This window comes from Dendronephthya gigantea, unplaced genomic scaffold (genome assembly GCF_004324835.1).
Source record: "Dendronephthya gigantea isolate DGI-Jeju-01 unplaced genomic scaffold, DenGig_1.0 000098F, whole genome shotgun sequence".
Taxonomy (NCBI): Eukaryota; Metazoa; Cnidaria; class Anthozoa; order Malacalcyonacea; family Nephtheidae; genus Dendronephthya; species Dendronephthya gigantea.
This window is the reverse complement of record NW_021163108.1, coordinates 671,528-697,653: the sequence shown is the minus strand read 5'-3', so window position 1 is coordinate 697,653 and position 26,126 is coordinate 671,528. Positions and strand designations below refer to the sequence as shown.

General features: G+C 39.0%; 1 protein-coding gene across 1 annotated transcript in view; it reads left to right on the top strand.

The window, feature by feature from the left end:
• The first annotated feature begins 2,347 nt into the window (after positions 1-2,347).
• The window catches only part of LOC114534202, a 60,748-nt gene continuing 36,969 nt past the window's right edge, over positions 2,348-26,126 (top strand). Inside the window, exons 1-3 of the mRNA XM_028555757.1 lie at positions 2,348-3,185; positions 18,687-18,767; positions 20,311-20,561. Of these exons, the coding sequence (XP_028411558.1) occupies positions 2,444-3,185; positions 18,687-18,767; positions 20,311-20,561 (1,074 nt within the window). The 5' untranslated portion in view covers positions 2,348-2,443. The remainder of the gene's footprint in view (positions 3,186-18,686; positions 18,768-20,310; positions 20,562-26,126) is intronic.

Sequence of the window (26,126 nt, the reverse complement as noted above, 5' to 3'; positions counted from 1 at the left end):
TAAGATATGGAAGATAAAAGAGTCATTGGAAGCTAAGCACGACGAGAGGCCAGACCAAAAATCCGAGCTGGAAATGATGATTTCAAAAACTGATTTGTTTAATCCAATTCACATCCATCATGCATTACTTTGTTGTCAAATTGCCTATAACTGTCAAAATCCTGAATACATCGAGAAATGCCTCAAAAATTTGGAGAAAGAGCATTTACTCAGCCAATTATCTGTGTCGTATGAGAATGAGCATGTGCCCAAATATGTCATGGCCCGTTGTGGGAACGTGTTATATATCAGTTTTAAAGGGATGAAGTCTCACATTATTTCAGGAACGAATAGTTCATATCGAGGTGATATTTGTAAAGGAATATACCTCTTCAATCTTTTTATGTATAGCAGGGATGTCGTTTCGTTAGTGAACTATGAAAAAAATCGTTATAATAGTTGTTATAGACAGCCTAACTTCGTTTACTTATAGATCATGTTCAATCCACTCACTATATATCCGTAGTATTTTGACTTGAAAACTAGAGTACCTGCAAAATTGCGGTTGCTGTGGGCATTATCAACCGAAAAAATGCATAGGCGTATGACAAGCGTATTCTTGTCATACACCAAGTGGTTTTATTTGCTTGGGCCAGGTTTAGACGTCAAACTTTACTCCGGCTACAGCGAAATATTGCGCGGTTAGGAAAAATATTGCCTCTAAAGCAAAGTTCTCATAAGCATATAGTTTTTAGTTTATGAATCGCAATAATCAGCGATGGCCATTGTCACGGTTCTTCAGCTATTTGGAAGGTCATTAATTTACATGACATGTACACCGGTCCCAAATTCATCCGGCCATGCGTGTAAATGTGGTAAGATATTTGTAAAATTACAGAATTTTGAAGGTAGTTTAGAAAAGTAGTGCTTCCTTTTTTACTATTTCCCAAACTATATATTAGTTTATAGGTCGAATCTCATGACAAGTGAGATGTGTACTTCTCACGGACCGAACGAAAATTTGCAGTCACTGGGTCGCGCGAGATTTAGGTGGTGCGCTGATATTTCGAACTCGACAGAATAGAATTAGCAAGCAATGCGTACACAGGAAGTTAATAAATGACTTTAATATCGAAATGATTGGTTGAGCATGCCATTGATATCAGATCAGCGTGGTAGCAAAGGTTGTATGGTGGGTTATCACAGTGCGTACGTAGATATTGTTAGGTAGGTAGGTAGGTAGGTAGGTAGGTAGGTAGGTAGGTAGGTAGGTAGGTAGGTAGGTAGGTAGGTAGGTAGGTAGGTAGGTAGGTAGGTAGGTAGGTAGGTAGGTAGGTAGGTAGGTAGGTAGGTAGGTAGGTAGGTAGGTAGGTAGGTAGGTAGGTAGGTAGGTAGGTAGGTAGGTAGGTAGGTAGGTAGGTAGGTAGGTAGGTAGGTAGGTAAGTAAGTAGGTAGGTAGGTAGGCAGGTAGGCAGGTTAGGTAGGTAGGTAGGTAGGTAGGTAGGTATGTAGGTAGCAGAAATGTATAGATATGTAAATACGTAGTAGATAGTAGGTTCGAACTAGAGAACACGAAACAACAATAGCTATACTAAATACAGTATTGCGTGATCGTATTGCGCGAGCAGATAAAACAAATAAACACAAAACAAGTAAATAAAATAGCCATGCCAGTAGCAGTTGTTATCGCAGTAACGTCTAGATATATTTTAACGGAAGGTGTTTTTGCCAAAGGCATCAGCTTGATAAATGGCCGTCACACCCTTGCCAAGTTCCGCTTGCGTATTTAAAATAATGCTGGCATTAATATAAATATGTAAAATATATATAGTCTATATATAGTCTATAACAGTCTATATAGCTCATATACTCTAATGAATTTACAATATGTTTTCGAAGTAAGTTTTTTCTGCATGTAGCTATGTCCCCCTTCTCTAGCAAACTTTAATTTTTTGTATTTGACATTTTAGTTGCTTTAAATCCCTACAGGCAAAAATGCTTTTGTTGCTCACGGGTAAAAATTTCATTCAAATTTCAACAATAGGTGATTTCAATAGTTTTTCAACACCTGTAGTTTGACGCGTCGTAAACATTATTAACGCCATACACCCACGCGGATCTTCACTTTAGTTCAAGTGTTATTTACTTCGGATTCTTGTTTGTCTTGGCCGGTTTATCAAAGTGGTTGTACTATTTCCGTCAGGATCTGTCATATTATATATAGCAGTCTTTTATGCAGTTATAAATATTAGCCTTCTCAATTTTAGTAGGCTTTGTTTGTCATTCAAATAATTCATCTGACTGACTTCCGGAAATCAGTTATGTTTCAATGAATACTTGATGATGAATTTACACTGACAACAAACAATTCATATATGAGCGGGTAAATCAGATATAGCATAAATTGTACAATATCGTTTTGTTGTAAGCATTCCGACTAGTTATTGTTCAGTGGTATCCAAGAATGAGTCAAAGTGTCGACGAAGATATGAACTCGACGCTTGAACGAGTCGAGATGGCTGCAATTGTACGTGGCATATTTGATAGTATCGTAAACGAACCAATAAAGCAACTTCAAATGCGTTTGGAATTCATAAAAGAAAATCGATTTGGCGATGTGTGGCGGGATGACACAGAACGGCACGAGAAAGTCATGTCTCACGCAAGAGACTTTATGCAAACTATCTCCGCTAGCTTTCCCTGCAAACATGCGGAAGCGGCGGGGCACATTGAAAAGAGTATCTGCGATTTATTTCTTGAATATGTATACGAAGTGCTTCATAACTCTCTTCTTAGTGAAAATCTTTTTCATGATTCTTACAATGAAACAAAGGAATTGATTTCCCGTAAGATATGGAAGATAAAAGAGTCATTGGAAGCTAAGCACGACGAGAGGCCAGACCAAAAATCCGAGCTGGAAATGATGATTTCAAAAACTGATTTGTTTGATCCAATTCACATCCATCATGCATTACTTTGTTGTCAAATTGCCTATAACTGTCAAAATCCTGAATACATCGAGAAATGCCTCAAAAATTTGGAGAAAGAGCATTTACTCAGCCAATTATCTGTGTCGTATGAGAATGAGCATGTGCCCAAATATGTCATGGCCCGTTGTGGGAACGTGTTATATGTCAGTTTTAAAGGGATGAAGTCTCACATTATTTCAGGAACGAATAGTTCATATCGAGGTGATATTTGTAAAGGTATATACCTCTTCAATCTTTTTATGTATAGCAGGGATGTCGTTTCGTTAGTGAACTATGAAAAAAATCGTTATAATAGTTGTTATAGACAGCCTAACTTCGTTTACTTATAGATCATGTTCAATCCACTCACTATATATCCGTAGTATTTTGACTTGAAAACTAGAGTACCTGCAAAATTGCGGTTGCTGCGGGCATTATCAACCGAAAAAATGCATAGGCGTATGACAAGCGTATTCTTGTCATACACCAAGTGGTTTTATTTGCTTAGGCCAGGTTTAGACGTCAAACTTTACTCCGGCTACAGCGAAATATTGCGCGGTTAGGAAAAATATTGCCTCTAAAGCAAAGTTCTCATAAGCATAGTTTTTAGTTTATGAATCGATCGCAATCATCGGCGATGGCCATTGTCACTAATTTACATGACATGTACACCGATCCCAAATTCATCCAGCCACCTGTAAATGTGGTAAGATATTTGTAAAATTACAGAATTTTTAAGGTTGTTTAAAGAAGTACTGCTTCCTTTTTTACTATTTCCCAAACTATATATTAGTTTATGGATCGAATCTCATGAGAAGTAAGATCTGTAGTTCTCACGGACCGAACGAAAATTTGCAGTCACTGGGTCGCGCGAGATTTAGGTGGTGCGCTGAAATTTCGAACTCGACAGAATAGAATTAGCAAGCAATGCGTACACAGGCAGTTAATATATGATGACTTTAATATCGAAATGATTGGTTGACCATGCCATTGATATCAGATCAGCGTGGTAGCAAAGGTTGTATGGTGGGTTATCACAGTGCGCAGATATAGGTAGGTAGGTAGGTAGGTAGGTAGATAGGTAGGTAAGTAGGTAGGTAGGTAGCATATAGATAGGTAGGTAGGTAGCAGAAATGTATAGATATGTAAATACGTAGTAGATAGTAGGTTCGAACTAGAGAACACGAAACAAGAATAGCTATACTAAATACAGTATTGCGTGATCGCATGCACATACAGCACGCAACTTTAACCATCTCATGCAGCCTATACATTAAATAGATAAAATAGTACATCATGAACAATAACCTGCATGCATATGACAACTTGAACAATGTTCGAAGTGTTACATAAGCAAAACTAAATTTATGGTTAGTAAATGCAAAAATAAAGTCTTGGTATAACAAACTAAATTTAAATTAACAAAAGAACTAAATATAACTATAAAATTAACTCGCTTTAGTTTACACGCGCACCAAAGACAACGATTTGAACTTGATAGATTATTTGCGCGAGCAGATAAAACAAATAAACACAAAACAGGTAAATAAAATAGCCACGCCAGTAGCAGTTGTTATCGCAGTAACCTACCTACACAAACAAGCTTTGCTATTATAGTTGATGATAAGAATAAAACACAATGAACTATATACAAACTGATTTTTAGAAAAGCGAATCATAAACACTGTTTACTATCGTTACAAAAACCCAATCACAAAACTCGACCATATTAGGTAGGTACATACTATCTGCGCTATTGTACTGGGATGCCAGTTAATTCAACAAAAAAAACAAGTTTTAACTCAATTTATTTCCTTACGAATGTAAAATAACCTTTGGTAAAACACTGTTCTTCCTTCCACGTTGTTTCTTTCTACGCATGCTCTATACCGCTGCATAACTGGAGCCTCCCTTAACTTAAAAAGCATCCTTATAATGGCGATCGCTCGAACAATATAAACTGTAAACTATGAACTATCCAATACACCGGGAGGACCGGAGTCGATGCGATCGCATCTTACCAAATGAATAATCATGCAATAATGTGATACTAATGTTCCTTAAATGTTTCAAACATGTTTTCATTAACAGTTTCTTTATAATTTATTTTGTATCTCTTGTGTGGGGCCTTCATTTACTGGAACTAACAAAGCCAGTCTTTGTGCACTTCGAGTCACGATGATAGCTTGATCATCTCCTTTGTATTCTTTTGTCTTATTCCCGACTTGGAAGTTTTTATACCTAACCGACACATGACGAACTTTCTTATCTTGCCCTGGAAACACTTCGTGAACTAGGCCCAGTCGATATTCTCCACGTAGGGTATTCTTGTCTGCTATAATAACGACGTCGCCTGGTTCTAGATTTCGAGTTGTTGTATTCCACTTACGACGAACCACCAATGCTGGGGCATACAATTCCGTCCACTTCTTCCAGAACTCTTCAATTACTCTTTGGACTAGGTAATAACGATTTTTCGGGTTGCTACCTTGAGGTTGCCATCCTCCAGGATTCTTTGCTGTAGATCTGCCCAGCAGCAAACTGTTCGGAGTCAGAATGTTGATGTCAGAATCAGTACCCGGAAGAGACCCAATTGGCCTTTCGTTCAGAAGATTCGAGACTTCGCTACAAACTGTTAAGAATTCGGAAGCTGAGAGACGTTGATTATTCACCGCAAACTTTATCGCTCGTTTGGCACCTTTTACCATCGATTCAATTGTGCCTTGATACCAAGGACTATCTGCCGGGCCAAACTTCCACGTAAGACCATTCTCGATTCCTTTCTTATGTAAAGAGTGATGAACAATGCTTCTCGGCGCCTACTAACTGGGAGCCAGGATCACTGTAAATCACCTCCGGCCAACCACGAACACTGACAAATCTGCTCAGAGCCATAAGGAAAGATTCTGTGTCATAACCAAAAACAGCCTCTATGTGTACTGCCCTCATGACCAAATCTGTAAAAATTACTCCGTATGCCTTGCTACTGGTTCTTTTCTGTACCTCACCTCGTACTGTGTAGGGTCCGAAGAGGTCCAACATCACCTTGTTAAAGGCTGGGGCGGGTTTTACTCTTGCTTCAGGTAATTGTCCCATCAGTTGAGATTGGAACTTTGCTTCTCGTAATTTGCACATTTGGCACTTGCTTTTGACTGATTGAGCCAATTTGCTTCCTTGAGGTACCCAGTACCGTTGACGAAACTGTGCCAGGGTCGCATCACGTCCTCTATGACCTGATGAATGGGCTCGTTGCATGAGAAGTCTAGTAACCGGGTGGTTGTAAGGTAACAACTTCTGTAAATCTGAATCCACCGTCATGGGGTTATAGTTGCTTAGGCGCTGTCCTATGACCCAAAAGTCATCTTTGTCCTTGACTGGAGTCAAACTTGAATAATGGCCCCCCTTTTTACCCTTTCTATCGACTTTCACCATCTCCTTTTGAAGTAACTTTTGAGCGTCCTTTATGATAAAATTCTCGGCTTCCTTTAGCTGATCTGTGGATATTGATAAAGTTCTTCCACCGCCAAAACTCTTCTTCTTGGCGATATTTAATAATCTTGCAAACGACCCATATTAACTTGTTGATATCACTGAACCTTGTGTAGTCGATCAACGGGTTTTTCTCGTCGGCTATCTCTTCTCTGATTGTCAAAGTGTTAGTTACTTTCTTGGACACTTTCTTCTCACCTGGCAGCACGTCTTCTCTCTTTGGGTTAAACTTTAATCCCTACTCTTCAATCGGCTGGTATAAAATGGGGGGGCCATTCCACCAGTGGGAATCATTGCCTAGTTCTTCGGGTGTTCGACCATGAGTCAGCCAATCCGCGGTATTGTGCTCCCCGGACATCGATGCCCAACACGATACGTCGCCATTGGTTGCCGCTTGAATTTCGCCTATTCGTACACCTTCAAAAACCTTAAAACGAGTGCTGGTCTTGTCTATCATACTCAACACCGTCTCTGAATCTACAATCTGTAGGATTCTATCAAATTCGAATCTCGTTTCCTTCTCTATGACCTTCCGTCCTCTTTTGGAGAGAACCGCTGCGTTTAATTCCAACTGTGGCGTAGAGAGCTTCGTGATGGGAGCAATTCGCCCTTTCGCCATAATCAATCGGCACCAAAATTGACCGTTCTCCAACTGCCACCTGATGTACGCTGCGAATCCGTATGCGAGATCACTGCCATCACTTAATATAATCAACCACGGGAGCCCAACTGATTCAACAGGTCGTAGACATCGTTCTAGACACAAACGCTGTAGCTTGAACAGGGAGGAGAAGAAATTGGACCATTTATTGCAAAGGTCGGCGGGGAGTGGGTCATCCCATCCAAGCATGCTAGACCACGTTTCCCTAAGATATATCTTAGCCAATAGTGTGAAGGGGGAGATCAAGCCAAGAGGATCATATATCTTCATTACTTGTTCCAAAACCACTCTTCTAGTCAGGAAGTTGGGTAAGGCACTGGGTAAGTCAGTTTCAGCGAGGTTTGGACCCGTTCGAATACCGCGTTTCTTGCTGCTGAAATTTAGAGTGACTTCATACACAATGCAGTCACTTTTTGGATTCCATCCTAGACCGAGGACACGCAAATTCTCATCCGTTCCCTTCAGCATCACAACTCTTTGATCTAACTGTTCGGTGATCTCATTTGGTACTTCAGTAGCCATCAACTGTTCATGAACCCGCGGACCTGTATCACCACTGAATTGCCAACCCTTAATCGAAAATCCACCCTTGGCCAGGATATCTTCGGTTTCTTTTGCTATCTTCATAGCATCAGTTTTACTGGGTCTTGAATCGATTAAATCATCTACGTAACTAGAATTTTTCAGTAGGTCTGCCGCTTGTGGACTATCTTCATAAAACAACTCCGCCGTCTTGTAAATGGCTTCCGTACTGATAGCAGGTGCTGGCTTGTCACCCATGTTGACGCGTTGAATTGCGTAGATGTGTCGGCGCTCTCAGGAAACGGTGACAATGTTGCTCCATGTCCTTCAAATGCACAGCGTTAAACATCTTTTTGATATCACCTACCATAGCTACTTTCTCCTCACGCCAACGTAGTAAAATCCCTACCAGATTGTTCATATACGAGTCTGGTCCCTTTGCGAGGCACGAATTCAATGAAACACCTTCATGGGTTTGGCTAGAATTGAACACAATCCGGACAGGTGTGGAAGTGGATCGAGGATTTACGACTGCTAGATGCGAAATGTAAAACACAGGACCTGTCCATTCCTCTATCTCTTTAGGGGACAACTTTCTTGCCACACCTCGATTTACCATATCGTCCATCTGCTTCGCGTAAGTGTTAGCCCATGTATCATCTTTCATCAGCGCTCTTTCTGTTCTCTTTAAGGTGGCATATGCAGTCTGATAATTGTTGGGTAAGGTGTGGGGATCAATGAGCCAGGGATAACTGGTTATCCAACACTGATTGGCGCTATCATAGACCAAGTTCTCTTGGATCATTTTTAATTCTTGCTCTTCTCGGAAGGAGTAAGTATGGCCCACAGTTGGGCACTTGTTACAACGACATCCACCACATTTAGGGACTGTTTCAGTACCAAGTCCTTCACCTTGTATGAAGTTGTTTGCTTGGTCCACTTCCTTTTGATTGCTGAAGGATCGAGATGTATTCAATGAATTCATGGTAAGTGGGGGATTTGAAATGGTGTTTTGATTGCAATTAGAATAAAACTCGGGATGTGAGTCCACTCGAACATTGTAGGTTTCAGCTTTTAAGTTTACGTCATGTATCTTCTTCGCCAGATTGGTATCGTACTTAGTTCCTTCCACCAAATCTGGATGTGTTCCTTGCAAACAGATTCCAAGGGAACCACTCATGATACTTAAATTTTCACCACATCTTGCTTCTTCCTGTTTTGGGTGGAGACCGAAGTAGTCGCAGCCAAGAAGTACGTCCACATACGTCGACTTTCTTTGCAACGAATCAGGATCATAATCAGGAAATAACTTGACCAATACTTGACGATCCAACTTGCTTACCGGACCAGTTATGCGCTCCATACCAAACGCTGTAATGGAGATTTTCTTTCCTGAGCTTGTGTTGATGGCAAACTCGTATTGCCAAGTGTTGTAGGTTTTCTCCACGTTGCCCATTGTTGTAACATCAAGTGTGAGCTTCTTCACCTTCTTAGCTTTTATCCTCTCTGCAGCCCGATGGGTTATATAACTAGCATTCGAACCACCATCACAGAAAACTGATAACTTCTTGCTGCTATCACTCACATTTGCCTGATAAATAGGATATAAAGCAGGCGAGTCACTTCCTGCAACATAGGAAGAGGTTTCTTGATCACTTGGGACTTGTTCTTCTCTGTATTCTCTGGAGGATCTGTCTTTTTCCGCACACACAACAGCGGGTGATGTTGATTACTTCCACAAGAACGACACGGGACTTTGTTTGGGCAATTCTGCTTCTTGTGATCCCCAAAGCATATAAAACAAGCATTCACTTGCTTCAACAACTCGTACTTTCCGTCTTTCCCACTAACCAAGAGCTTTTGAAACTCCTTACACTGTTCGGTAGAATGTTTTATAGTATCTTTCCTGTGAGTAGGGAAGGCACACTTGTGATAAACACAAGATCTATTTCCTTGCTCAACTTGATGACTGCTACCCGCCCATCGATCACTTCTCTTCTTCAATGGTTGATTTTCGGCTAGGCGCGCCACAATTGCCCGTTCACTCTCTAGAAACCTCATGAATGACTTGAATGGTTGAAGTTGGTCATCGGATGACAAGTCACGGTATTTTCGTCGCCAATCAACCTTCAAATGAATCGGTAATAAATCGCTTATGAAATCAACATCTCTCATAGTTAACGCACTCAATCTATTCAGCTCTTCCAATTGCGCATAGGCTGACTCCACTTCATCGACCAATTCCACTAGGGCTTTATAATCTTCCTCTTTAACTGATTTCAGCCTTTGGAGACCTTCCAATGCTGCCTGAACACTTGCACTAGTGTCCTCGTAGTACAGTTCTAATTTCTCCCACATAGAGTCATAAGCCTCTGGCTTAGTGATGTAAACCGACTTTATACGGACTTTAGCTTCTCCTTTGACTGACCTTTTAAGCTCATGTGCTAGAGCAGTTTTGTTGTAATTTGAAGTTTCCGCTATTGATTTCCATACTGCCTTAAACTCAGGCCAGTCTCTTCTGAGTCCGGAAAACGTTGGTAGGCTCATTCTCTTCAGTGAAATAGATGAGTCTTTATTCGTATTAACATAACTCTGTGTCAAGGGGACCGTTTGCTGTCCGATGACCTGGGTATATGCTGGATAGGTGGAAGTATTGCTACCACTCTGTGTTGAGTAGTAATATGGGTATGAGGACACAGCTGGATGGTGGATGGGTGTGGTAGTTAGACCATTTACTGTTACACAAGCCAAATTGTTCCTTGAAGCATTCATGAAAAATTGACTTTGCTGCGAAAATTGTGTTTGCTCAGACGAGTTAGTGCTATAAATATCTTGGAGATGTGAATTTCGAACTGGGGTGTTAAGTAAGTGACTACCCAAAGTATAGGTAAAATGGTGGTGGTACCTTGGGTTGGGAGGGGATCACTAACATAGATAGTCGGGACTTGTACAATGGTAGTGGCAGGTAGTGTGCTGGTAGATGAGAGTCTGGAGTTGACAGCTTGTGGGGTTGTGGTGGGTGTCAATGCCATTGTAGTGGCTTGGGGAGAGCAAGTGTCAATAGGTGGGGTAGGGGTGACCCCAGTTGATGATGAGGTCATACTGATTTGGGAGATGGTAACCTGGGCAGCCTGGGTCACAGTGTTGGTATTGGTGGCCTGCAGGGATTGAGCAACACTGCTTGTTGTAATTTCATTTTCTTGTGAACTACTTGCATGTGATAAACTTACTTCACTAGTTTTACTAGAGGTTGAAGGTTGGGTACATAAATTTTGGTTATGCAAATATAGATTGATCTTTCTAATATGGCTGTAAACATCACTTACGACTTCATTAACGTCCTTATTAATTGGTAGTTCTTGCTCTTGAGATTCAATGGTGCAAAGTTTTGTCATGTCTTCACATATGACATTCAAAAGTTCTTGTAAATCTTTCTTATCCAACTGTAGAGCTTGTCCATTTATATTTTCTATTTCCAAGTTCATGTCAATGATAGCCATTAATTGACGAATTCTATGAATGTTATTCATCAAAGCAGCTTTAACTGGTTCAGCCATTTGTTTCCTAGCATTTTCTCTGTTTTCCCTCTTAACATAATTGAATGCCTCCTTTGCATCTTGATAGCTTTTATGTACACTGTCTCTGTAAGTTTTAATGTCTTCACCGTTGACTACACGGTGTTCAGCGTGTTGCTCGTCACATACCATAATTTCAAATTCCTCATTGACATTACAAAAATCATCATAAGCTTTCTCCACATCGATCATTAAGTTCTTTAGAATATCGTACTCACTTTCCCTGTTGACTGCTCCCGTGAGGCGTCTTGATGCTATTGTTACTGCCATTTTGGCTTTGCTTCTTTCGATCTTTTTCTCTTCAACACTCATGTCTAAATTTGGCCGGTTCTGAGATTGTCTTCAAGCAATACGGAAGTTTTGAGTTGCAAAACTCTTCATATTTAGGCTTCTTTACAACTCTAGAACGCCGATTCGAATCAAAGTGTTTTACTGTACTGGGATGCCAGTTAATTCAACAAAAAAAAACATGTTTTAACTCAATTTATTTCCTTACGAATGTAAAATAACCCTTTGGTAAAACACTGTTCTTCCTTCCACGTTGTTTCTTTCTACGCATGCTCTATACCGCTGCATAACTGCAGCCTCCCTTAACTTAAAAAGCATCCTTATAATGGCGATCGCTCGAACAATATAAACTGTAAACTATGAACTATCCAATACAGCTATATTAATCACTTTTAATAGCGATTCGGCTGATTCCTACTGCATGTAATATCATAAAATAGAAGAAAAAAGAAACTCCGAAAAATTGTCCGAGTATATATGTTTTTTTCTTCTATTGCAATATATCTATTATATATAGCTAACTATATATATAACTATAAATATATATATATATATATATATATATATATATATATATATATATATATATTATATATATATTATATATATTTATTATTATATATATTTATTTATATACAGGGTGTCTAAAAAAAAACGCAAATTAATCCTTCATTTAAAATGCTAAAAGTCATTTTAGCTGAACTATGGTGCAAACCCGAACAATATTAATATTCTTGCATATTTAAGTCGTTGCGTTTTTTTTGAGACACCCTGACGGTGTATGCTTAAAGATTTGTAACCCATGCAGGCATATTTGTTTGTCAATGAATGTTCGCCGGATTTAAAATTGTTTTTTATTGAGCTTTCGACTCGGTACTTCGAGTCTTCTTCAGAATATAAATTATTTTCATGTGTCTAGCTTTATATATTTAAGTTTCGCGCTGTTCTTTAAGACTCTGTATACGTTGAGAGCGTCTGATTGGTTGTTTTGATCTGATATGAGTGGTAGTTGGGGCATGCGTTGTCATAGTTGACTGCATTTCGTTGCCAGGGATGGTCGCTGTGGAATGATTAGATTGTTGTGTATCAGATGCGGGTGGATTTAAGTTATTATTAGTTACATTAATGTGATTATAGATAGAGTCTTTACGTTTTGTCCTAAGTTGCATATAGACTGCAGGAATGTCGATATGTCTGTTAATAGTATTGCCGTCTGTACTAAACCAAGCTTCTTTGAATTCACGTGCGTGTTTTGTTTGTGCTCGTTCCAGCAGTTCAGGTCTTTTTCCAGGCGAAGGTGTGAAAGTTGTCGTATGTGTGTACTGCGGGTAAGGATTTAAGATCGTATCGTTTTATAGCCTTCTTGTGTTCAGTTATTCAGGTTTCGATTTTCTATGAGGTTTGACCTATGTATCGTTGTGGACAGTTCTTTACAAGGAATCAGGTAGATGGCATTTCTTGTTTCGGTGGCTGTCGTTTTGTAAGAAATGCCATCTACGTGAAATCCTTACCCGCAGTACACACATACGACAACTTTCACACCTTCGCCTGGACAAAAACTGAACTACTGGGACGAGCACAAACAAAACACGCACGTGAATTCAAAGAAGCTTGGTTTGGTGCAGGCGGCAATACTATTAACAGACATATCGACATTCCTGCAGTCTATCTGCAACTTAAGACAAAACGTAAAGACTCTATCAATAATCACATTAATATAACTAATAATAACTTAAATCCACCCGCATCTGATACACAACAATCTAATCATTCCACTGCGACCATCCCTGACAACAAAATGCAGTCAACCATGACAACGCTATTCTTATCATTACTATTATACTGTTGAACATTTAGTTACACATATTATTATTCTTATATATTAACTATAGCTATATTAAACTATGTTGTCTCAATGTTGTTCCGAGCATTTTCGAACACACACCCGATTCCACGCGCGTTAACCCCACGCCAAAATGCTGACGCTGCATCGCGCGTTAACCCCACGCAACATACCCAAAAATGCTGACGTTGCGTGTTTTTGCTACCGGACGGGGTGCTCTATTGAAAAATGTTGTCCCAATGTTGTTCCGAGCATTTCCGACGTTTTCCGAACACGCACCTGACTCCACGCGTGGACCCCACGCTAAGCCCCCAAAATGCTGACGTTGCGTGTTTTTGATGCCATATGGGGGTTAATTACTACTACATATTGTTTACCATCAGCTGTGCATCTAAAAGTGTCGGTCTCCTTCATGTTATGACATGTTAAGCATCTAGGTTTCTTATATTTTCTACCGCCCTTTTCCCTTATTAATGGTGGTACCTTAGCTTTAACCAAATAGCTTCTTAAATTGCGGCCAGTTCGAAATGCCGCAAAAGGTTCTGGGGTGAAAACTTTACGAGCTTCTGCATCTAAATACAATATGTGCAGATTTTTCTTAATCACCAGACCGAAGTGCTTTAGCAAAGGATGAAAAGTTATTGTTAAAGGCACTCAAGTCTTACATCTTTGTTCATTAACTACCTTGCTTTGTTCTATGTTATATTCCTTAACTCGCTTAGTTTCCTTCTCAATGAGCCATGTAGGATATGACCTGTTTTTGAACAAACTACATAGCTCTTCGAGATGCTTCTCAAAATCTTCCTTACGTGAGAGTGGTCTCCACGCAGGGTGAGGGTGTGGTCTCCACGTGGTCTCCACGCAGGGTGAGAGTGTGACGTTATTAAACCGTAATTAAGTACACAGTAAGGATTTGCGAAGAAAATATTTTGTTTGTCAGGTTATACACATTTAGTATGTCAACATTTTAATTCAACACCGTTAGTTTATACTTTAATTTTTATTTCATCGTACCATGTGTCAATATGTCCATAACGAATACACGATTGCCAAATTATTTCCATTGGTTTATAAGGGAACAGGTTTTTTATTTTTGTTTGTGATTACATTTGTCTCTCCAGCCATAACCCGTACGCTTCTACTTCAACTTTAGGACAATGTTGATATGCGTCGGCTGCCAAATGCTTCCCGCAGGTCTCCAGCCATACTAGATTTTTTATCAGTATTTGCGCTTTCGGGCATCCAAAACACTCCAAATTGATGGAGGCAATGTTCAGGTTTGCGAGGAGATCCTTCTCGTATTAAACATATTGTTTACAAAAGGTAATTTATGAGCGCTACGGTGTGCGCTACTCCCACGCGTGATGATGTGCGCACAAGTATTTGTTTACATACATTGTCAGTTGATGACTTTGTCCAAACGCGTTTATGCATACATTACTGGTAATAGGTTTTAATGACTGGACGAAACGGAACATGTTTGCCTCCAAACAAAGAGTAGCTTGCACATAAATGTCGCACATCGAACAGAATTTGCCGAGAAAACACAGCAATGGGGTGCTTACATGGAGTGCCTGCGACCGCAATCTCTACCAAGAAAGGAAAGTTTTGGGTTTGTAACAAAGATGAAATAAATCTAAAGACACTGTTAACAAAATATTTCTTATCCTCAAGTTTCAAAGTTGGATTCCGCACAAACCGCAATCATAACTTCGAAGGGAAAAATAAAGTGTTTCGTGTTTATTCAAACAAACCACCTATGCGACACAAGAAATACGGTTACCATAATTATGAACGTCAAAAAACCAATCGATCTATGATAATGAAAGGTGGATAGAACTCACCGACTGTATGCTGAGACGTGATCCGATGTTTCTGCTAGACTCGTTCATATTTCCCTCAAACATTAATTTTTACTTATTGATGATTGCACATTTCATCAAAATACAACAAACCGCAAGTTTAAGTGATTATAGAACAATAGTTAATCGTATCATAAATTACCATCTATTTAATAGTCGTGAAGTACCTAAACTATATTAATCAAAATTATCTTTTCCGTTGGTCGAGATGATTTGCTAACCTTGCTAAATTTGTACTACCACAGCCAAACACAGGACAGTTCCTACGCGTGCGACCCATATTTAGATGATTGCTCAACAAATTCTTAATAATAATCGTGTGTCAGGTATTTTATTAGGCCCGTTTGGGCCCTATATGGCCTTATATGGCACTATTAGGCCCGATGGCCCGATTTGCGTTGACAAGTCCGGGCTTGTCAACGCAAACTCTTGCCTACGGAAGACAAATTCAAACGATCTAAACAAGAAAACAGTGTAGTGCCCGGACAATATGTTTAAAATATTTGTAAAATTGTTCTACTTAATTATACAGGGTGTATCAAAAAAAATGTCCTAAATGTAAAATTTCCGTTTTTCAGGATATTTTGCAGAATTTGGCAAATTTTTGTGTTCCTAGAGATAGTTAAGACTTATCTGGTATACCTAGGCCAAGTTTAGTTTTTCATTAACAAAATGATGTTACCGGGGGGTGGTTCCTTTCCACTGATATTGAGAGGGCTTGCGCGCGAAAATGTGAAGCTGAAATTGAGATATTATTTAGCTGTCTAAAAGTAGGAAAGCTTTTTAATAAACTGTCAAAGTTTCAGGAAAAATAATGCAAACTGGGAGCAACGCGCGACCCCTAAAAGTGACAAATATTTCATTGCGCGCAGTGGATTAAATGCATGGTTGATTTTAGCGTGACCGATCTCATGCAAGGCTGGGCAAATGAATAAATTAAAGCGAGAAACTGAACAAGAAGACGAAGCGATTTAATAACAAGATTTTTATTCTTGATGTTAATCCTCAACATTTCCACTATTTCGTTTTAAGCAAACTGCGGCTCGTCTGAGCATGGTAAACACTGAACGGCGAAGCACATTTGTCTGTCCTGCCTCCTATTATCCATTTCGTTCGATATTCTTTCTTGCAAATCGCCTACGCTACCACCGGCAAAGCTAGGCGAATGGACAGACAAATGGTTCGCTGTTCAGTGTTTAGTATGCTCAGACAAGCCGCAGTTTGCTTAGAATGAAATGGTGGACATGCTGAGGATTAACATGACAAATAAATCGCTTTGTTTTTGTGTTCAGTTTCTCGCTTTAATTTATTCATTTGCTCAGCCTTGAATGAGATCGGTCACGCTAAAATCAACGATGCATTTAATCCACTGCGCGCAATGAAATATTTGTCACCTTTAGGGGTCGCGCGTTGCTTCCAGTATGCATTATTTTTTCTGAAACTTTGACAGTTTATTAAAAAGCTTTCCTACTTTTAGACAGCTAAATCATATCTCAATTTCAGCTTCACATTTTCGCGCGCAAGCCCTCTCAATATCAGTGGAATGGAACACCCCCCCGGTAACGTAATTTTGTTAATGAAAAACCAAACTTGGCCTAGATATACCAGATAAGTCTTAACTATCTCTAGGAACACAAAAATTTACCAAATTCTGCAAAATATCCTGAAAACGGAAATTTTACATTTGGGACATTTTTTTTGATACACCTTGTATTGTTACAAGCATTAATCCGTGTCTTAATTTATGCTCTAAGCATCGCGTTGTCCATGACACCAATATATATTTCGCTCTAAAAATGTATACATTTTCGCATTCGCCATACCCCCTTTTTCCTCCCTTTGTAGAGTTTGGGCCTGAAACATCTCATTGAGCAGATGAGCATCTGCTCATGAGCATTTATGAGCACTTTTAGGCCCGATGGCCCGATTGCTGACTGGGCGTACTAACCCGCGAATATGGACAAATATTCCATTACACATCTACGGGAGCAAGTAAAGCAGGAAATGCAGGGAGAGAACAAGCCAACATGACAAAGTTGTCAACGTCTTCGCAAGCTCTACCAATACTTACACGAGAGGAAATGATCCCGTACAAGCACAATGCCAAACCTGGCAGAATTACCGCTTGGTTCTATGTACACCGTTGTTGGAATCGGATTTAGTTGGAACACGAGGGCTTTGCAAGCACCCAGCTCGGAACAATGATTGTCTTGATGAAAGTATTAATCTACAGGGACGTTTAGGGAATAAAAAAGTCCCCCGAGGGACATTAGGGAAGCATGTTATGTTCATGAGAACATTCCTCTGCACCAGGGACACTGCATGGAGCAACACTTTACTCGGTTTTTGGAGAAACATTGCAGTACATTTAGTTGAAACACGAGGGCTTTGCAAGCACCCAACTCGGAACGACTGTCCGATTCCAACAATGGTGTGCGTAGAACCATTTGGTAATTCTGCCAGGTTCGCCATGTGCTTGTATAGGGGATCATTTCCTCTCTAATAGAGCCTCGTAACATCGGCCGTAACGAGCAATGTATTTTCCGGTAGTTTACCTATTTCTTTCAATTTATCCAGAAAATGCCCTGCATGTATCTTGAATGTAAGATTTTCTAGCCTCTCATAATAGGCTTGAGATGGTGGTCGAAAAACTCAGAAGCCTTTTCTATAGGAGTCCCACAATTCGATATGACACATATGATATGGCACATTAAGTAACCTTTTATGAATCTTAGTTAGCAAATACAATTTACCTACCGTACACGATTTCTTAAAATTGTACGAAAAATACTTAAGTTAATTCTCAGAGATGTTTCTCTGCTCGTGAAGCCGGTTAAACATATCATTGCTTTCAAAGGTCAAAGACTTCACAATCTTTTCCGAAAAATTATTAATTTGGTTGTAACCTCGTTTCACTAAGTTGTGAACGTGCCTCTGTTAGATAATCTTCTCTATCCCAGACTACGACACACGACCCTTTGTGTGCTGGTTTAATAATTATACTTTTATCCTCTATCAACGTTTTCAACGCCAACCACCCCTCTAAGATTAAATTTGTGTGTTACAAATTTAATCTTCGCAAGAAGCTTATATATATACGGCACGCCATTTTAGTCACGAGACCGCGTGCCATAAAATAAATATATGTATATATAATTTGTCCGCCACAGCATTGAGAATATATGGATGATGACTTCAGGTGTTGGTCACGCAATTTTCTACTGATCCTGCCAGCCAGTTATCGATACAAATCTGAAACTTGTTTGTGGTTGCGATTTAAACTTTCTAAATGACAAGGCACATTTCAAACAACTTATGATTCTTATCAGTATTTTTAGCTATATGTTTCTTACTGTGTTGTAGCTAAATTCGGCAATTTAGATAAGACGATTTAGATGGTTAACTTTTATTGGTAATAATCAAAGTTTGATTATTTAATTAATAATTAAAGATTAATGAATAATCGATTAATTTATTCTTATTTATTTTAAAATATAGATGTCCTTAGCGCTGCTGAGAAAATACCATTGAAGTATTTTGCTCGAGCATTTATCAATAAGCAGCGAATTGTCTTCTCAGGTAAAGTGGAATGAATGATTGTAATAATAAAAAGTATGGAAACTGTTGCATGCAGTATCGAAAAAACCATGAAGACTGTAACTGAGCTATATTATTATAATTTCTGGAGGGAGTGCTCCTCGAATTTCAGTAACTTTGCCGCCATGTTTTTGAAACAAAAAACATGGCGGACTTCGCCTTTTCCGCACTGCGCAAATCTGAGCCCGCTTCGAAAACATTCACCTCCTGGGAATATTTGGGAATTTTTTATTTTGTGCGAAACCTCGTGGTCAGTTTCGATATTTTCGATATATTTTATTAATAACAATACGAAAAACAATTATTTCAAGATGTATACTAGTCGTACACGTTGTTCTTACCAACACCAGGACAAATAAGTATTATAACTTTAAAATATGGAAAAACCCGTCAACTACCTCACCGGTAATTTTCATTTTTCCGAGTTTCATTGATTTATTCATGTCTATTTTACAATCCGCATGAAATCCAATTGATTTTTGAACTTCTAGAGGAAACGTCTGCGAATTTCTTAACTTTTTGTATGCCAGAAATTGTTTGTATCTTTATGGAGATAAATTGAACTTTTCTAAACTCTGATGCATTTATCAACATTTTATGTAAAGAAAATACAATTTCAGCTAAGTGATACTTGATTTATAGCATTGCTCATTTAGCATTCCTGAGTTTTCCATAAGTTTTGATGGACTTATTGGCTTGGAGACTTAATTTTGAGTCTTATATTAGTTATATAATATATACTAAAGTCCAGACGGAAGAAACAAAAATATTTAAAAAAGATTACCTGAATATCTTCTGTTAAAACATTTAAAACATCACAAGTAGATCAAGAAATCACATCTTCGCTTAATTTATAAAACAGGGAAAGCCCGGAAACGAAGAAACAATTTTAACTTATTATTTTAAAAACAAACAATTATTCACCAAAAGTATTTTTTATTAAAAACTAGGAGAGAGATGACTCAATTTAGGTAACCACCCTGGCCATTTAGGACCATGTGGCGTCAGCAAAGCCTAAAATCCGCCATCTTTTTTGCTTCACTTGATGATGGCGAGCACTCCCACCAGGAATTATAATATAGCTCAGTGGTGTCTGCCTATATGTCACGCGGACATCGATATTTTTCTTTCGCCGCAAAAACCTAGTCCAAAATGACTGCTATATATTCCGCTTTATGAAATTTCAAATCTGGGACTTTTCACTGACAACTGGGACCAGTGGCTCAAATTTTATGTCTTATTTTAGCAAGGAAAAATATTTCTGGACTAATTGCTAAAGTTAGTAACTGTGTCTCTGAATATGAACAAAAATAGTTTAAGGTACGCTTACATACGGACTTGATTCATTTTCAGGTATTTAATACAGATTAGTTTTATTAAGTCCCTTATAAACAAAATGTTTTGCGTTTAGTATTGTAGTAGTATTGCTGTTCATTGCTCACACAGCGCAACTGAAATAAACATTCCGCAACACTAAACACCAAACATCTAATAATTAAGGTATTTATAAGCCATTTTTTTGTAGGACATTCCACAGGTGGGGCAATTGCTTGTTTAGTGTTGACGTTTCTTTTGGCGAAATTTAAACAACTGGAAAAGTCGTACCTAGAGTCTCACTTACAGTGCATAACATTTGGCCTAATCCCAATGGCTGACATCATGTTTAGAAAATACGTTGAAGCCATACCAGGCGCACAAAGTTGTTTTTCCCACGTCGTACAGAAAGATGATATTGTACCAAAACTTTTCGGAATGGAAAATATAGATATGATTGAGGTATGCTTTGGAATTTCTTTGTTTTTTTCAACTTTTCCTTGCTTCGATTTTGTTTCATGCATTTTTGTTTCAATGCTCCTTTCCCATGCGGTCTCTGTAGAAATGACTTCCTATATAATTCGTTGATATAAAGGAGTTTACGATCTATGACGCGGTCAGTTCGACGTCGCTAATCAAATATTTTGCTTGAAATAAACTAGAGAAAACTAATTATGCTGTGAGGACTCTGAAATAATCATACAAAAGTTTCAATTATTCTAAGAACCTTCGATGTCCAGCTGATATTGAAGTTTCATATAAGCTATCTGTGACGAATTTTAATCCGTCTGTGTGGGTGTCGGCAAATATATCTTCATAGACAGAATTTCAGTATATATATTTTTATATTTTCCTACAAAGAACTAAGACTAAAACTATTAAAGTATAATTGCTATTAAAATTTCTCAAGCTACGGTATACTTGCTTTCTTCGGCGAATTGTTCCTTTCCTGTGGTTTCTGCCACTAGCTGCGATAATCCCGATGTCAGAGCTCTCCCGAATAACTTCGCTTACACGTTTACAACGTAGTGTCTTGCTCAAGTCACTGAAGACTATAACAGAGCATTTGATCATTGAAGATCTACCATTTGATCATTGAAGATCCATATAATGTAAAGTGCGACGCTTCACGTAATTCGTACGCTTTAGTTTATCGAGTATATATTTCAGCGTGTAGACCACTCCTTAATCGGTTCTACTTCAACATAAGTTCTGCTTCGTTCTGCCTCAGTGTTCACTGATGATCGCCTTTTATTCCCTCGTAGCTTGATTATAAATTCTATACGTATAATCTCGTAGCTTGATTATATATTCTATATGTACAATAATTTATTATTCTACTGGCTCCCTGGGCTACACTATCAAACAGCTATCGCGTTGCCGCTGCTTTCGTGTCATCGAGAGAGAAAGTGAAAATGCTTCATTGACGGAGTCATAAGTAGACCATAATACTGATTGTGCTACACCCATAGTGCCTGGGCTCTAACTTTCATTGTTTTCTATCATTCGTAAACGAGTGATGCATTTGCATTGTCCTGTACAACTATACAATACAGTAAGCACTTCGTGAAATCGACTCAGTCTAATTTAAAATAGAAAACAACCAGGACACCTAGGAGTTCAAACATTAACGAAAAAAGGAAAAAAGAGGTCTCAGAAGTGCCTTGAAACGCAACAATCGCAGCAGGAAAGTGAAACTTGCTACTTTGGCCAAAGAACTTACCGATCCAAGGAAAATCAGACAATCTAAGCAACGAGTGGCACCTCAGAAGCTCTGGCATCAACGATTCCATACACCCAAGCCAACAAGGCAAAAGCGAAATCGTCACAAGTTTGCCTTTGGCGCCATCATCTTTAAAACAGCGTTAAACAATAACAAACATTTCCCATACATCAAAAGTCGATCTAAAGACTAAACACTGGCACATACAACATGCCGAAATACAGGTCCGAACTGTCCTTCCGCTGAGCCCTCCTGTTTCCACACCGCGGTTGGAAAATAACACACTGAGACTGAAGCCGTTTCACCCATGCAGCTGAATCTCGATAAGCACCCATTGAGGGAGAAGCATTCGCAGTCGCGGACGCTCTAGATAAAGCAAGGTTCTTTGTCCTCGGCTGCACCAACCTCATAATCGCCGTAGATCACAAACCCCTCCTTGAACTATTTGCTGATAGTTCAATGGAAGACATTCCTAACCCCAAATTACGCAACCTCAAAGATCATTATCTAATTTACGCATCTTTGGAATATCGAAACCTCCAGCTATTCATATATCTGTGAGATCTTATAAGCTAGAAGTATATGACTGATTTTCTAATAAGCTAGAACTATATGACTGATTTGATGTGCGAAAAGTGGTAACGGAGTTTCAATCAAATAAAGCTCTTGGTTATGATAAGATACGAATGTCTATATTAAAGGATGCTTTACCATGCATTCTTACAGTTCTTACAGACATGATATACCGTACGTTTCACTGTTCAATTTTTCTTTATGCCTGGAAAATATCGGAGACGGTGCCAGTCCTTAAAGATGAAGATCATGAAGTCTTCAACAATAATCGACCAGTGCCATTACTAACTGCGATTTCCAAAGTATGTGAACGAGTAGCATTAAACAAATTAAATTCATATATGATTGGAAAAGACGTTTAACTGAACATCACAGTGGAAATAAACGATTACATTCATATAAGAATCTTAGTGTATTTATAACAGATAAAGTGATTAGAGCAATGGATTCAAAACAACTTATAAATATGGTGTTATCATATCTATGAAAAGCATTTGATTCCTCTGAGACTTTGACCACTGCAAACTTTTAACCAAGCTATAAGCTCTTGGTCTTAGTTTTGAGACTTTGAAATGGTTTAAAAGCTACTTGACTGGAAGGGAACAGAGAGTAAGGATAGGTTCAGTGGTGTCACAACCGGGCTATATCACCCATAGAGTACCACAGGGTTCAGTATTAGGAGCAAGTCTGTTCAACATATAAATGAGCTGCTTGCAGTTCCGGTTTTTAGTGAATTGCATTCGTATTTGGATGACTCAAAATTGTATCTCCCGTTTCCCTTTAGAAGATACTGGCGAAGCAATGCATGACGGTTAAAAATTAATGAAGACTTGGAAAATATAGCAACATGGTGCAGTCATAATAGCTTACTAATAAATCCTGATACGACCAAACTGATTGTTTGACTGATTGTATTAGGTACTCTAAAAATGCAACAAAGACTACCGGAACTTTCATGTAATTCTGCTTGGGAAAAGGACCACTCCAATTGTTTCAGCAAAAGATCTTGGTATACAATTAGATTCAACACTAAGTTTTTCAATAGAATTGTCGCAAACACTCTCCTACGCAGAAGTCAGAACCATCCACTAGTTAATCTTACCCGACAGTTTCATTTTACACACAGGAGACAAACATAAATCAAGAGCGAAGACTCAAGGCGGCTATTACTTGTCTGCATACTGTGCATCAGTAACAGTTAAAACGTTTGAAACGTTGTTTCTTTACTTACTAGAAATTACCCGGTCTTTTTTATTTTACTTCTGCTATAAAGATATACGTATATGAAATTTTTTCTTAGATATACAGTATGTCCCGCGCGCTTCAAATTCATACTTGCATGCATCGTTCAATTTCAGCATTACCGTGGCTAAGTATTTTCAAGGTCTTTCAGAAACATGCAGACGAATAGGAAATATATGCGTAAGGCGCAACAGTAGATAACCCCCCAACCAGCGAAATAAAAAACCAATGCGTGAGCCCCACGCGGGACGTCGGAAACTTTTGGATTTTCACGAAGATATGCGTGGTCTCCACGCGCGAAAAGAATAATGCCCGGGCGCGAGGGATGGGGTAAATAATGAAGCGTGAATACGCATAATAGCGTAAATACGCACGGTCACATGCATTTGTTCGACAACAATTCCCTCAAATTACACAAATACCGGTTTATTCATCAAGCAGTAAGAATTTGCGAAGAATGTATTTTATTTTACCAGAGTTACACATTTGTATGTCGATATTTAGTACCATTAGACTAATGTTCGTTCTAAAGATTCGTTTTCTATGTATGCTTTCTTTTGTGATACATGCAGTTCAGTTCATACGTTAACCTTGATTTATCGTCCTCATATCATATGTCAACATGTCATTGACACACGAAACATTTCCATACATCAATTTTCATATTATCGAGTTACTCAAAGAGTCAAAGTGTACTTGCGTGGAATATGAGGTGGAATATCGGTTACAAATTTTGTGCGATGAGCAGATGAGCACATGCTTGTAACTGCTCACGAGCAGATGCTCATCTGCTTAATGAGATATTTCATACCCAATTTTTGTTGATGAAATGAAAATGTAGCTATGAACTAGCGGCCGGAAAGAAGAACATTTCAGACATAGATTAACGATTTTAACATTTATTTGTCTTGCAATTAGTTACAGCAATAAATAATAATTTCCCCTAAAACGTTTTATTATTTTTCTTTGCTCGTTTGCCATGCATGGTTTCCTTAAGAAAGGTTCGGTAAACCATTGCCATTCGATTAAATTTAAAGTTTAATTATCATCATCGTCACATTCTTCACTGTCTTTATTTTCCTCGTCATCTTCAATCTCGTGGTCACTTGAAAGCCTTTCAATAAGAAACTTTCTCTTATCAACTGCAGCTTCTATTGCTTCTTCAGGGTCAAAATTATCATTTTGAATAAACGCATCTTTTGTGTGCATTATTTTCCTATGTATTGAATCTTTCTTTAGTTTTCTTATCCACAAAAGGTGCTCTAAATAGATATTATATTTCGAACACAGACGTTCGATATAACAATGCTTTATTCCACATCAAAACGCTAACACAGCTGATGGAGGACTAAGTCCAACACTACAAACTCAAAACGAGGTAGCTTCGACATCGTCAAATCAGTTCTTCATCAGCTCGCTTTCACAGCAGACGTGTTTTTTCGTCGTGTCCGAAATAAAGCTCGAAGTAAATATAACTTTTATAAATTTTATTGAGAATTTTGTAAGGTTATAGCATCCGGTGGTGAGGCAGTGCCTCAATCGGTCACTGAGGGATCAGAGAGTCGACCTCAGTCAACGCCGCAAATTCATTTGCGAGAAAAACAACCGGTCGAGAAGCGACCGAGCAAAAATTTGGCCAAAGACCGCTCGGCGGTTGGGGCTCACGAAGGGGAGCGTAAGGCTTCCAAAAAGATAAAAAAGCCTTCAAAGAGATCAAGAAGGTCTAAATTTGATTATTCTTCCTCTTCTTCGAGCTCTAGCGGCTCTTCTTCGTCGGCGAGCGAATCGGAAATTTCAAATGTTTCTTCCACCGCTGCTTGCGAGCTTGAGCGGGAAAAATCTTTTCGGTCATCTCTGACCAGTGAAGACGAATACACCGTGTCAGATCACGTGTTAAAATTTGCCGTTTCGGCCGCCTTTAAAGGGCTATCGAAGTCAGAGCGAAAAAATCTAGTAAAAGAGTAGCCTGTACCCTTTCACGCCGAATTGCGGCCTAAAAAAGTCGATTCGTTTATAGAAAAAATGTTTTAAGCGTAAAGGCATTGCTTTAACCCTGTCATAGACAGACGTCAGTTAAGCCTTGCAGCCCGAATTCTCGATCCTCTTGGGCCTCTTACACAACTGTGGGACACAGCTATTGCCGCCGAAGATCAGTCCACTGGTTTAGATCCAAACATTGTTGTGGCCTTTGTTCGCCAAGCCATTTCGCTCGTGGGAAATGCCTCCTTTTGTGGTCTGTCAGACCGCTGTAAAGGCTTACTCGTAAAGATCTCGCCGGAATGCTTGGATTTACTCGATAGTCCCGAGTTATTTGAGAAAGGTTCGTCGGATTTGTTTTGTAAAAAATTCAAAAAATCCATGCTCAAGGAATTAAAACATGAAAAGTTTATGGGTAGCCTCGTTGCACGCGGTAACCATGGCGACCGGTATAAGCCTTTTCAGTCGCAGCCCGGGAGAGGCCCGGGCTTCAATGCCCGACCGGGCAATCG